Below are 14,035 nucleotides of genomic sequence, written 5' to 3'. Positions count from 1 at the left end.
GGTAATGAGAAAGGTTTGTTCGGTAAAATGAATGCAAAATAGGGTTTCTATTTATCTTTATTTCATCAATCAATATACAATGGCCATGTCTCTGGCTTGTTTATGCTTTCTGTAAATCCTTTTTGAATAACTGCACACCAAGAGTGTAAAAATCCGATAAATCTGTACATCATTTGGCAGGGTGTCTTTCAGACATGGGGGTCTAAAATATTACTGGATTTTTGCATTATTCATATGTGACCCAGAAACCAGGTATGCAGCCTTGGGACACCTCTAGTATTGGATACCTATTTTACGTGTAGTTGGATTCTGTATTCTGTGTATTCTGTTGTATTTTGGATTCTGTGCTCTGGGGACTGTTGTATGGTAGAAAACTTGGCTTGTACAAGTTAACTTGTGGTACGGCTGGAATAGTGTTATGCTCACACTCACTGGTCTGGGAGTGTTCTCCTGGTCTGACACTGTTGCTCATTTAAATTGAATGGATACACTTATGTTCTATTGTGCTGGAAGCCGCTCTGGATAAGAGCATCTGCTATTTGCACATAATGTAATGTAATTTAATGTAATGTAAAATATATCATTCATGAATCCAAGTCATGACATTTGGTTGAGCTTAGAGGCTCTCTGAATGTTCCCTTGAGACCTCTGCCACTCGAACAGTGTTTATTTGAAATTCATGTAGACACACTACTCGGGGGCGGGGGGTAGGGGGGCTTCGTGTACTCCACAGCTGGTGGAGCGAGGGTGTGTTACCAATGACTCACAGGGTTCAATCAGTTGCGGTATTTTGCTTCGTACAGCAAAGCCACTTGTTGGGGTCATCCGAGTCAGTGATTCACGGTACACATTAACTTAACATACTGATTCATGAAGCTTCACCCTCCCCTCATGCCAAGGTTCATCTGCTTGATGACAATACCTCTCAGTGTTATACCTGTACATCAAGTGATGGTACCTGTAAATTTAACTTTGAAGCTGCAGTACTGTACATAATGTAGCAGGCATTTACACCCAGCGCTTTGGAAATCAGGGACCTTAAAAACCCAGGTCAGTTTCTCATCCGTTTGACAGGTCCCACAACACGTGCCAAACCCCAGAGAGACCAGCCTTATTTTCGGGCCAACCTAACCAGGGGAACACATAAGGCACATTGAAGTGGGTGTAGTACATCCAAAAGAACAGCAAACACGTCAGTTTCCTTAAACGGGAAAGTGGAAGAGAGAGCTCTGGGGTGGCAGGTTTACATTTCCCAGGGAAGCCTCTGGAAGACCCAGGCCCCTGCACCGAGGCGGTCAAACAAAGGGGACATTCTACACGGACCACCACATACTTCAGCAGCTGTTTGACACAGCTATTCAAAAACTATTTAAGGCTGTAATAACTGTTTATGTGCCAAGTCAATACTTCAACACTTTTTAAGCTAGGCTACAGCTTACATAAAACATTTGTTTTGACTGAAACTGAGACCTTTTTGTGTTTGATTTCAGAATGTTGTTTTTTTATTTTTTTTTTCTTAAGCCCATACTCTGCCCTATTTCAAGGGAAATGACTATATCTACATCACCATCTCCAGACTTTTCTGTGTTTGGGTTCCCAGCGCTACATTAAAAAAATGTCAGCTATGTCTTATATCAATGGTGAACTTTGCCAACATACGGTGACTGTTACTGTTGCTGTGTACAGCCAAACACAGAAATAAAATACCACAGACTCGAGGAGCTCAGGAACTTTCTGCAGCTTGTGTAGCACCTTTGTCACTTTAAACCAATGTAACTCTGACCACGGGAATGCACAACTCAGGGTACAGAAGAGGTCAAACAATATTCAGCTACTCTGAAACGGTTCCAGACTTTCGGCTTTATAAACAATCCATTGTCAGTAAAGGTATTTACCAGAGACCTGGTTGGCGAAGTACTGTATTAGTAACTGTGTGTTTGTCTCCCAAAGGAAAATTGTGTAACTGTATTAAATCACGACGCGAACTTTGGTGCATCCATAAGGCTACTGCTGAATATAAGCTACCGTGAACGAATCAAATTTGTCTGCTCGAGAGGGTATCTGCACAGAGTCAGATTTTTGGCTAAGTGCAAGCAGGCATGCTTAAATTTAGACAGCACTATGTCAACAGAAGCCTTAGACAGAAACGCTGATAAGATTTTCTTGTAAAAAGGTCAACGTACATAATCAGATTTTACTGCACAAACAGTTTTCTGTTTGTTTGTAAAGCTGTCCACCTTCCAGTCTGGGAAATATTCATGTCTTGTAGTGAGTGAATTCTGTAGTGAGCTGTGAGGCTAATCAATTGATTGCTTTAAAAATAAACTAAAAAACCCATTTTACAACACTTTTAAATTTGTTGAAATGGTGGTGGTCAGGGAGATCTACAGTTATACACTGATTTCATAAAGAAGTCAACATGCTGAGTCACGACCGAGAAAATTGATCCGTTTCTTAAGCCACTGAGACTGACATCTTTAAACTCACTGAAATTTTTTACTCCATCAAAAAACCCATTAGAAAAGCTGTTATGTTGGTCTGAAGCTATAAACTTTTAAAGACACACAGTGGTTTGACCATCCACCCATTGAATGTCAGTTCCCAACATGCATAACTATGTGCACATGATTTTCTCAACGAAATAGACATATACAGAAATACACATCTGACTTGTATGGCAAAGAGTGGTGCTATGATAAAACACACTGACTTGAATAGAAATAGGACAATGTTTAAGGTGAAAACAACCAAATAACAGCACAGTTTTTATTAGTTCTTCTCTACTATAAGTCAAGTTTAAATTCATCTACTCATGCACGCTGATGTCCCGAACAGGATCACTTAAAAAAAAAAAATCATTATACACAATCCCAGAGTTCCACTTTAAAAATTTCCCCCTAAAGAAAAACACAGAATAATATGTAAGTATGTAAACCTAAAAAGCTTGCCAAAGACAAATGAAATATATTTACTAAATACTATGTTCTGATAGCACATTTTGAAAATAGGCACAAACAGGTTCACACATTTATAATGTTATGAAAAAAAAAACTGAGTAACAAATGAATGGGTACAAAAATGACTGCATTTTTCATAATACACTTGGTTTTCAAATTACAGTGAATTTACATTTACAAACAGACACCCAGACAGACAAATGAAAGACAGTGATTTAAAAGCATTTTGCAAAATGTGCTCCAAATATTGGATCCATTGTAATTTCCACCTTAACAGGATTGTTTGAAAAAAGCGATAGCCACACAGTTGGACTCGTGGAATGCAGGCATTGAAAACAGGGCAATTGGTAATGTCTCGTGCAAGAAACCAAATCAATTCAGTAAATTGTTGGAAAGTAATTAGAAAGTCCCCTCAACGGCCCCTTGAATCACAGTCATTATAAGGTTATGGTTTATAAAGGCAAGTTCCTTTTTTTTGTTCACTTACAAAGATTATCAAATGATTATGCTCATTTCTTTGTTCTCATTCCCCCGACAGAAACCAGAGGAGATATGAAATCCCGTTCCCAAGCACATTTTCACAAAGGCACACTGGTGGGATGAGATGGTTTGTAAGCAAGCCCCGAGACACAGTCCCCCACAGATGGCCGGTGATTGGGTTTGAACAGCACCACGATTTGGGAGAGTGCGTCGGGGTGGGGGGGGGCGTGTCCGGCAACAGTCCTTGGGTACAGTCCGTGAAGGACGAGGCCCGTCCCGACAGACGGATGGACAGACAGACAGACGGTGGTGGTAGTGGTGAGGGCGGCGATGGCAGGCGCAGTGATATGATGGGGGGCACGGGACGGGGTGGGAGGGGGTTAGCAGTTAGCGATGGTTCCGGGGCGACCCACGGTCGCGCTGCATGCAGGTGGAGGGTTAGCGGCCGAGCCGGCGGCTGGTAGTGGAGTTAGTGTGGAGTTCTGCGGGCAGCCTGCCGGCTGCCTCTATACACTCACCCAGGGCTGCTCAAAGCTGTAGGTGCGCCGCCGGTCGTCCGGATCGTCGTCCTGCCGGGCCTGCTGGAACTCGTGGCGCAGCCTCTGTATCCGGTCGTGGTTGCTAAGAGACAGCCGGGTGCTGAGAAGAAGAAGAAGAAAAAAAATCAGAGGATAAACATAAAGGCTGCTAAAAATCATTCAAATAAATTTATCAACTAGTACCCTTTAAAGTTGTGCAAATACATCTTCTTTGCTCTTCAAATTAATTCGACCTTCTCTCTAAAACCAAATTTCAAAGCCGATTTGTAAATGCACGTCCAAACAAACACTTTCCCTACATTTTGTCGCAGTTTAATATTCTGTGCATTTTACCGAGATGTGCTGTTGCATGACTCAGACAGACCCAGTATCACTTTTCAACCTGCTATGTCCAAGTTTCAACAACAGACAAGGACCCTTTCGTTTCCGCAGTGTGATACCTGATGATAAATTACCAGCAAAGAGGTCACCGCTTCCAACCACCGAGAACCTGCTTAGAATAAATGACTTTAGCGGGTTCCCGCTTCCCACAATGCATTGCATGAAATGCTTACTGGAACACAGGAGTAACTGCTGATTGTCTGAGGACGTGAGAGCGCATTTGTTCTGTTGCAAGTCATACATAATCCAGCAAGCCAGGGACACTAGGGCCACTGCAGTCTCAACTCATACTGTGTTACTGCTGCAGACTCATTCAGACTTGTTTTTATAAGAGGCCTGTGAAGAGAAGAAAAAAGAGGGAAGGTTCCCCCCCCATCCTACAGAGAGCCTTTTTTGGAAACATCTCATGATGGCCAGCTCAACATTATTTTCAGATCAATCAATGCTTTTAGGGATTTAGCTATCTGGATCATGGACCTATACCATTAACTCCATGATACACGCAACAGAGGCAAGATTTACATCGTTGGGGTAGAGGCTGAGCTGCTGTGCAGGCTGTGCTGAGGACAGAACCCGCCTGGTGACCCTGGAACTTGACACCCAGCACAGTAATGTCTAGATGGTGCCTTTATTAGTGCCCCTGAGTTTAATAAACATTTTACACAGACGTGGAGGGATGAATACCTGGCTAATTCATCTTCTAAAGGAGCACTTCAGAAAAGCTCAGCCAGAATAGCAGTGATTACGGTGCACCGCCTACCTGCCCTGTGTTCTGTGCAGACAAGAGCCCGGGTTTAAGAAGCCCCCGCCGAGAGGGTGACTAAACACAAACGCCTGCGCTCGACCGGCACGCGTCTACCCTCCGGTCATCAGGACCGCACCTGCAGGACGGCTGGAGCTGTGATTACTGAACACAGCTCTACGCGTCTACCCTCCGGTCATCAGGACTGCACCTGCAGGACGGCTGGAGCTGTGATTACTGAACACAGCTCTGGTGTTTCTGGGACGTCCCCGTTTCTGTCCACTCTGATAGCTGTGTGTCTGCTTGAAGAAAGAGCAGGATACACCTGGGCCACGTGTCAAAGGTATAGGTTGTCATGTGAAGTTACTAAAAGAACCCACATTTTGTCTAGTGTGCCACATTTTCATACCATAGCAATATATTTAAGGGAGTTACATGAGAACTGTCAAACTAAATGTGACAGTACGCATGGGACACAAATGGACAACCTTAAAATTGACAAATACTGTAAAGTAATTTGCATTTAATCTAAACTATGGGGTAAATACTTGTATGACTGATAACTACACAAAGCTTCCATGACACTTTGCATGATTTTTTTTTGTTGAAGAACTCTTCAGTCAAATGTGAGAGATTATGTTCATTCAAGCGTTACGCTCATTCACGTGTGCTTTACAGGCCGAATCTTCCAACAAAACGTCCCTGTTGGTAACTCTGCCATGATGATGCTCAAATCCTCAGCTGTGACAGTTCAGTGATGTGTCTGCCCGTGCTCACAGCCCTGATATGAACATGAGACACAAGACTGAGCCTGTGGATTCCACTCTGTGTTCTTCTTATGAGGGAACAGACAGCTTCCCAGCAAAGCTGCACAGTCAGTGTGAAAACAAGTGAGGGAAATTATTTTTGCGATCAGCTCCTGTAACGTGCGATTACACATCTGGCTGCAGCCGAGGTGTCATGTCTCCAGTTGATTACTGGTGCTCTGGATCTAGAGCGAATAGTGCACAGATGAACTTAAAGACTTAGCAGGAAACTGAGGGGAATGCTGGAAAAGCTTTGAAGTTAAAAAAAAAAAACACACCAGCTACTGTCAAACATCACTCACTGCCTTCAGACATTATTCTCCAAGTTTCCTTAAACTGTGCAATACATGTGTTACTATATGTGTGAAATGCTAGAACTAAGGATAATCTGATTTTGTTTCAACATGAAAAAATAACACAGATGGCCACTGCAATATGTTACCCTGTGAGCTCATATTTTGCCTTGCAGGCCTCTAAAAGAACATCAATGTTCTTTTTTAAGTCTGAGACGCAGGGTGTTCAGCATGTCCCTGATTTGGATGTCTCTCCTTGCATGAGATAACCTCAGTGAACTCGGGATCTAAACAGGGACAGTCTCACTTCTGTTCTTCTAAGGTATCTTTGAAAGATATGCCACAGAGCTTTGAGAATCCTGAACTCATCACGGATGTGGCTCTGGAGCACTTAACCTCACCCAGCAAGCTTAATCCCACTGACAAACATCAATTATCACAAGCGTCCGCCGGCCGTTTTAAGCAAACGCAGCCAGAGATGCTAAGCGTGACCTTGCTAGCTGGTCGGAGCACCGCGGCAGATCAAAGCAGAAGGCGCAATATAAGACACCAGCCCGCTGACTCCGAGAATCGATGTGTCACAGCTCTGCTAACGAAGCCAGCCTGAACCATAAACCAGCCAATCTATTCTCTCACCCCCTTTCCTTGGTCTGCAGTGTTAATCAAGGGGAAGAATGAAAGTGGCCTCGTGCCAAATCACCGAATTAAACTGCAGGCGCTGACGGCATAACAGCACCAGGACAGCAGAGATGGGCGGAGAAGGGAGCAGCACATAAGAGGCAAGAGCACAGCGTCTAAAGACAGGGCGTGGGTATCCCTGAATCCATTTCAAAGAGGCGACTGAAATGGTGTTGGAATGATGCTGCAAAAAAAAAAAAAAATCTTTGGTGAGGCAAGGTTTCAAAAGCATATCTTGCCACAGTGCTTCAAAGGTTCTTTGACAGCGTGTTATTTAAAAGACATTCAAAAATCCCCCTGCAGTCATTCAGAGATGGCTTCCTGGACACTTCTCTGGAAATTTCAGTTTCATGAAATTTCGATCTCATAAAACTGAACTCGGAATGAAAGAAGGCCAGGAGTCTTGGATTCTGAATTCATACCATGAATAAAGCATATATTTGGCTTATGGAATATCTACGATAAAAAGATATGGTACACAAATACAATAGCTGCTCTGCATCTGTATCTAGGCATATTACTTTCCATGTATGATGAGTCTATAATTGTCTCCCAGCAGGAATTATGCATACTGATACCACAGCTGTGTCACAGAGTACCAATCAAGGCACTGTAAATGTATTATCTCTCAAAACAGTCAGAGAGAAAAGTAGCTAACAGAATATAAGTGCTTAAGAGTAAACACTTTCTGTCTTCCACGCTTGGGCTTTTAAAATTATCACACTCTTTTCTGTGCCGCTGTTCAGAAGGGGGAGTAAGGACAGCACACTGGTGGCTGTGCTGTTAAAGCCATCTGTCTCAAAAGGTCCTCTAGAAGTGGTTACCAAAAAAAAAAATGCCCTGGCATGAACTCAATTAAAAGGAGCCGGTGAAAAAAACACCACAACATTAGCAGAGAGAGGAGTTTCATTCACCCCGGCACAATGGGGCTCACAGTACCTGTCACTGTGTGCTAGCCGGCGGGTCAGTGTTTACAAGGCCTCTGGCCCTCTCTGGGGCTCAATAATACTGCCTGGCTGCTCACCCTGCCACCAAAAAAAAGCCATTTCTTTGAAGACACTGGATTATTGGAGAGATTATTCCTTTCAAATTCTGCCACTTGCACAGTCAGGGCAGGCGGCAGGGTATAATCCTGTGCAACTGAGTCAATCCAACTCTTGTCAACAGCAGCTAGTGGTACCCTCCTAATGTTATTGCGATGTGCAAACATAAAATAGGTATGTGACTTAGGGAAAAAACAAAATCAATGTGACACAGAACTGGGATTATTCAACAGGTAAGAAAAACACATCCCAATTTATGGAGAGAGAATGCTGACTTGGATCTTGACCCTATCTTCGCCTGGAGAGTAACTGGAAATACCTGATCGTCCTGTTACAGATGCCCACATCTGTGTGGCCTTCAGAGACAGAGGTTAAGACTCTTGGTGACATAATTATTTCCTCCCAAATGGGGAGCAGATGCTGGCTGTATATCAGACCCTCAGTCCAGGATGGGTCAGACACTGGGTCCCGAGGGACTAACGTGACGACATTCCAAGCAACCCCATAAAGCACCATTTGAAATAGGTGGCAGGTGAGAGGGGCAGTTTCGAGTGGCCCTGGGTTCACCTCTGTCATCGAGGGTCACGAGGCAGGCAACCCCCATCAGAGTCCCTGGTGTCCCATCCGGAGGTGACACGGATCAGCACACATGCTGCTCCAACGTCCCTTTGATATGGGAACGACTCCACTGCCTCTGTGTCCAAGGAGCAGGTAAATTAATCCAGGTGTGGACTGAATGGCCAACTGAACCCGATGGACACCGACTACAGCTTCAATTACTTTTTATCTGTGGCTATCATGCTTGACGCTGAAACTGTGTGTCTGTTGTGTACCGAGTCGCCCTCAATAACTGCATACAACAGATGTGAGGGGGAACCTGGGCCTTCAGCTGAGATTTTGCTCCGGCTTCACGGACCTGCTGTTCACTGAGTCATTTTTGATGTCAGATGGGCCTATCTGAGGAGGCTAGATTTCAAATAGACAGATTTCAGATAGACAGACAACATAGTGGCCTGTCATTACAAGAGGAGATAAATGGTGTCTGATGCTGAACGATGGACCGATCAGTTAATACCGGGGAAGGGCCAACCAACTGTCCACCTCAGAGAGAAGAGTCAGTCACCCTCCCCTACCTCCAGGGAACCACTGAGTGGCAGGGGCAGCTGATACACAAGGTGATAAGCCCCGTGATTTGCGTAGGGAGACTTCAGTCAAAGCTGTGTCTGATTTACTGCCATAGTAGCGGTGCTCAAGCAGATGCATACATTACTTTGCCTTATGAGGTAAGCCCTTCACCGTGACATGTGCCATGTCTTTAAGGCTGATGGTCCCTGGGCACAGTGCTGACAGCAAGCGGCAGGTTTCTGTCTCACGCTAGGGCAGGCACGTCCCTGTCGAAACCTGACTGAGGAACCAGCTGCTGCCTGCTGCAAAGAGGCCTCGATGCTGTGATCGTGGAGCAAGCAGAAGCAGTCTGTCAGCTTTAAGAGTGCTTTCTGCTTCTAAGGGCCTTGGTTGCTGATTAATGCAGTATTAGTGTACTTCTAAGGGACCTGGTTGCTGGGTAGTAGGTGGTTAGTGTGCTTCTAATGGCCCTAGTTGCTGGTTAGTGGATGTTTAGTGTGCTTCTGAGGGCCCTGGTTGTTGGTTAGTGTGATGTGAATGTACTTTTAGGGGCCCTGGGTGCTGGTTAGTGCGGTATAAGGGCTCTCACAGATGGAACCTGCTATTGTTAGAATAATCCTTCCACCTGGGGACTCATATGGGAACAAGACCCTTATCTATTAATGAGGGAATGTATCACCGCTCCCTTACACGTGTGTACACACACACATGCACACACATGCACACACATGCACGCACGCACGCACGCACGCGCGCGCGCGCGCGCACGCACGCACGCACGCACGCACACACACACACACACACACACACGTGAACGCACACAATTCAGACCCCTTCCTATCTGTTTCCACACAACCCTGCCACACACAAAACAAGGCAGAATCTGAACCGTCACAGCAATGAGGGGAAAAAAACCCCAACTCACTTCTCTCTCTCGTTTCACCGTGAGGGTGTGTCAACCAAATTACCGAACATGCGAGAATAAATTAGGAGGTTCTCTGAAAATGTCTGAGCCCAGCTGTTTCTTTTCACTGACAGTGCGCTCCTCGCCTCTCTTCCCCTCTTCTTGCCTCTAATTTGGCACGTTCTCCAGGCCCTGGCAGCCAAAGACAGCAGATCAAGCCTGCAGAGATGTGAGCCTCGGGAGCTAATTGATTCTAAGCTTGTGCAGCGCCTCTTCGCATGCGGACTACCAGCCAATCACTCAGCCCGAGGAGAAGCGTCTGTACACGGGCATGCCATTTTAAAAAGACGAAGCAAGCCAAGTTATTTCAGTGCGTGCTGCGGTTTCTCTATGCACCGCACAGTGTAGGGCTGGTGAAGTGGAACTCACATTGCTTAATCTGAGTGTGTGGAGCAGAGGTTCCTTAAGGATAGGGATAAGCCAATCAGGAGAGGGGCCCCAAGAGGCTGTAGTAATGACAGTGAAGATGGAACAGATGAACTCTACAATGGGTGGAGCTACAGTGTGCTGTCGATCAATGACTCCCGAGAACCAATCAAGACTTATCATGACTTAGATCTCCATGGCAGTCCAACATGATTGGTGAAGAACACGAACTGCAAAGTATGAGAACAAGAACAAAGTTTCAGCAGTTCGATGACATGTATTGGGGAGACAGTGCAGTAAAGGAGACAGTGACAGCTACAGTAGTATAACGAGGATTGCACATGTTTATCTCTCAGCATCAGACTGGGAGAATTGCTCCTAAGACATATTCTATATTGATATAAAATCTATACGATAATATCTATATGATAAAAAGGACAGTAATTTTTCAGTGATAATCTGTCAAATTCACACAGCATAGAGTGGGTTCTCTGTAGTCCTCTCCTCAGTAAACGGTGCACTGGGGGAGATGAGGAGACTCAGAAAGAGCGTAAATCTTTTGGCTCACATTCTTTTAGAGCCAAGGTGAAGAATACTTGAAATGAAATGCACTGCAAATGATGTACTTCACCTTCAAGTGAAGGGCGCACACTCTGCTATGAAATATGCGGTGCTGCCTCTTAATTTGAAAGATTTATGCACGGCGGCCATGGTGACTGAACCTACAGCAGCTAACCTAATCTACAACCAAAGTTTCTAAAAAAAAAAAAAAATCACCATGAGTTTAAATCTGAGGGAAGCAGACCGCAATTAAAGTGATGACTGGTTGTAAACTTCCTGAGAAGCCAGCATGTGCAGTTTGCAAATTGCTTCACGGCACCACTATGACTGACAGCAGCTCTCTCCTGCAGAGCAAAAACGAACTTGATAAGTAAAGTTCACGATCGTGTCTTGTTTGTTGGGGGAGCTTCAGATGAGTGCAGATAAAACCAAGGCGAGAGGGAAGTGGTCAAGCCTCTCGAGCCGAAGTTAATAAACATTGTGAAATAATCCGGGATGGAATAAAAACAAAAAGACCTTGAGACTGACTGTTTTTCACAAACCGTCGGGGAGGGTAGCGGGAACGTCTGGTAGCCTGCACGTCCTGCACGCTCCCCGGCGCAGAATCCGCTCAAAGGGCACCGGCGCTGGAGCCCGGCCAGCGGAGGCTGCCAGCGGAGGCTCCACGCGCAGCTGCTCGGCTACACCGCTAACACACACGCCCCAGCTAGCGCTAGCAGATGTGCAGGCTCAAGCCTTAAAATCCGAATTTCACTGACTTTGGGGGCCTGCTGATGACAAGTTTAAAATACATCCGCTGCAGGGCTGAGGGCAGATTTATGCTGGTGCGACACGGATAAGAAATAATATGAGGGGGAACATGAGAGAGCGTTAAGATGCTTCTGGTTTCAATGTGAGGGCTTGGAAACCTGGAAGACATTCCTTAACCTTTTAGTGTCGCTCTAGACGGGTCTCGCTCACATTTCTGCCTCAGTCCGCCGAGGAAACGATTCTACTATTTATAGCCAGGTCTGTCAGTGCAGAAGTACAACATTAAGCAAGAACAAGCTTTATTTCACTGGCAGCCCATGTGGACATAAAAGCTGATCTGCAATGAATTTCACCAAACCTTTATGCACTCAGGCACATAAATATCGGGAGATAGTCTTTCACAACTGAGGACTGGCTGCCAATTTAAGGGCACAGTGTAACGGTGACTAACGAAGACACCATATCCAGAGAATACAGAGGACAGAAGACTCACGACAGACTGTAGTCGCTCCCAGACAAGAAAGCACACCCAATGCTTTTGATGCATATACATAAATGCTTTAACATGAGAGGAAAACTACCATTTCAAGTGAAGTTTTATTTGAAAAACGAGTTTGTTTACTTCCTTCCTCCCTGCTGACAGGTTCTATGACATAGCAATATCTCTGAATAATCATATCTTTTCCTCATAATGCTTGCAGATGACACATTAACTGTGCTATTAAGAAAAGACAATAAAGGAGTACTCCTTCCCAGAGATGGGCGCCGGCAGTGGCCACGTTGCTTGTAACAGTATACACGCCTTGTTCCAGGGCCTACTTAAGGTTTTAGAGGGACATTTGTCAGCCGCATCTCTGGTCATCTGTGGCTGGTTAAATTGGAATACAACAAGCACATAAACTGAGCAGGGACTTGGGCTATTTGTCACAGAGTTAATGGATTCCCCCCCCCCCCCCCCCCTCTTTTACAAGGGGACAGGGGCCTGAGCATTCCTTCTACATCTGTACCACGGAGGGATCCCGTTTCACTGCGTGTCCGCACAAGGCACGCATTCATTCCCGGGACGTTCCGGGCCTGCGAAACAGCAGGCCGCGCGGCCGGGACGGTGAATTATTCACACGTCTCTGCATGCCACTTCCTCCATCAGATATCAAAGAGAGAGCCACGGGACAGGGGGATGAGCCAGCAATAACGGGGCGAGCCTAAAACAACAAGCCCATCGACGACGGTGCACGTGGAAGTGGAATTAAAAGCCAGGGTCATTTTCTTTCAGACCCGCTGCCTTCCTACAGGACTGCCGGAGGTCAGGACCCCCTAGCGGTGGACTGGTTCTGAGCTCTTATGACATTAGCGTGACCAATCCTCTGAGGTGACGCGGAAAGGTCAAAGGGCGTGACCCCAGGAGCTGCATGCACATGGGGACACGCAAAAAAACAAACAACACAGGCCTCCTTTTAAGTATGTGATCAACGATGTGCGATAGTCAATTCACTGGTCACCAGGACTGAAATTGTCCGAAACAATCAAAGCCACAATGATCTAGGCTTCAGACAGACAACAAACGCTTTAATTGCGACTGTGAAATAATGGCAATACTTCAGAAGATAATTTTACTTATGTCAAATCAATGTTCTGAAAGCTAGGTGTGGAACAGCTGAGTGTAATGTGATGGCTAAAAGGAATGGGGATTACCTTGACTGCCGAGTTAACAAGACCGTGACAGAGAAAGACACGGGGTGCCACTTTGTGTCTGTGATGCCCCGCCTGTGCAAACAATAAACCCACCAGCGTCAAGCGGGGATGCTACGGCCGCTTTCTCCGCCTGTGGCATACATATGTTAATACGTCTGACCCCCGTATTCATGGAATCATTATCAGATTTCACTGACATAATGTTCCGCTGTCAAAGGCGTGATCTACTGCAACATTAGCGTGGGCCGTAATGAAGTCAGATCAGAGGACTGAACAGGGGGGGCGGGCTACGGTGGGGTGTGCTGCGTGGTAGCTCTGTGGGGTTTTAACGGGGAGCGCACATCAGTCATCGGGGATCGCTCATCAATCAATGCAAACTGACTCAACGCACGCTCGCTGGCCCTCAATAAATCTGCAGACATGTCAGGCAGTTATCATCTGCAGGATCAGAATGAGTCCATAATATACACCCGCTATAGTGAGCACAACTGATTTATTAAAATGGTCACACTGGGAAAAAAAATGCAGTGTATAAGCCATTCAGACTGGAATTAATGAATTTCAACAGCGGCTGTGCTGAACTAGAGAAGCACAGTGAAAAAAGCAACTGTATTATCAGTCTGTATCAGCAATTTGCATTATCTTTATTTGGGTTATT

General features: G+C 45.5%; 1 protein-coding gene across 1 annotated transcript in view; it reads right to left on the bottom strand.

Moving 5' to 3' along the window:
• The window catches only part of LOC118770919 (partitioning defective 3 homolog), a 262,566-nt gene that overhangs the window by 7,517 nt on the left and 241,014 nt on the right, over positions 1–14,035 (bottom strand). The window contains exon 22 of the mRNA XM_036518693.1: positions 3,956–4,076. Within this exon, the coding sequence (XP_036374586.1) occupies positions 3,956–4,076 (121 nt within the window). The remainder of the gene's footprint in view (positions 1–3,955; positions 4,077–14,035) is intronic.

This window comes from Megalops cyprinoides, chromosome 24, assembly GCF_013368585.1.
Source record: "Megalops cyprinoides isolate fMegCyp1 chromosome 24, fMegCyp1.pri, whole genome shotgun sequence".
In the NCBI taxonomy this organism is placed as follows: domain Eukaryota; kingdom Metazoa; phylum Chordata; class Actinopteri; order Elopiformes; family Megalopidae; genus Megalops; species Megalops cyprinoides.
The sequence above is the reverse complement of the archived record's forward strand: the minus strand, read 5'-3'. Positions and strand labels throughout refer to the sequence as shown.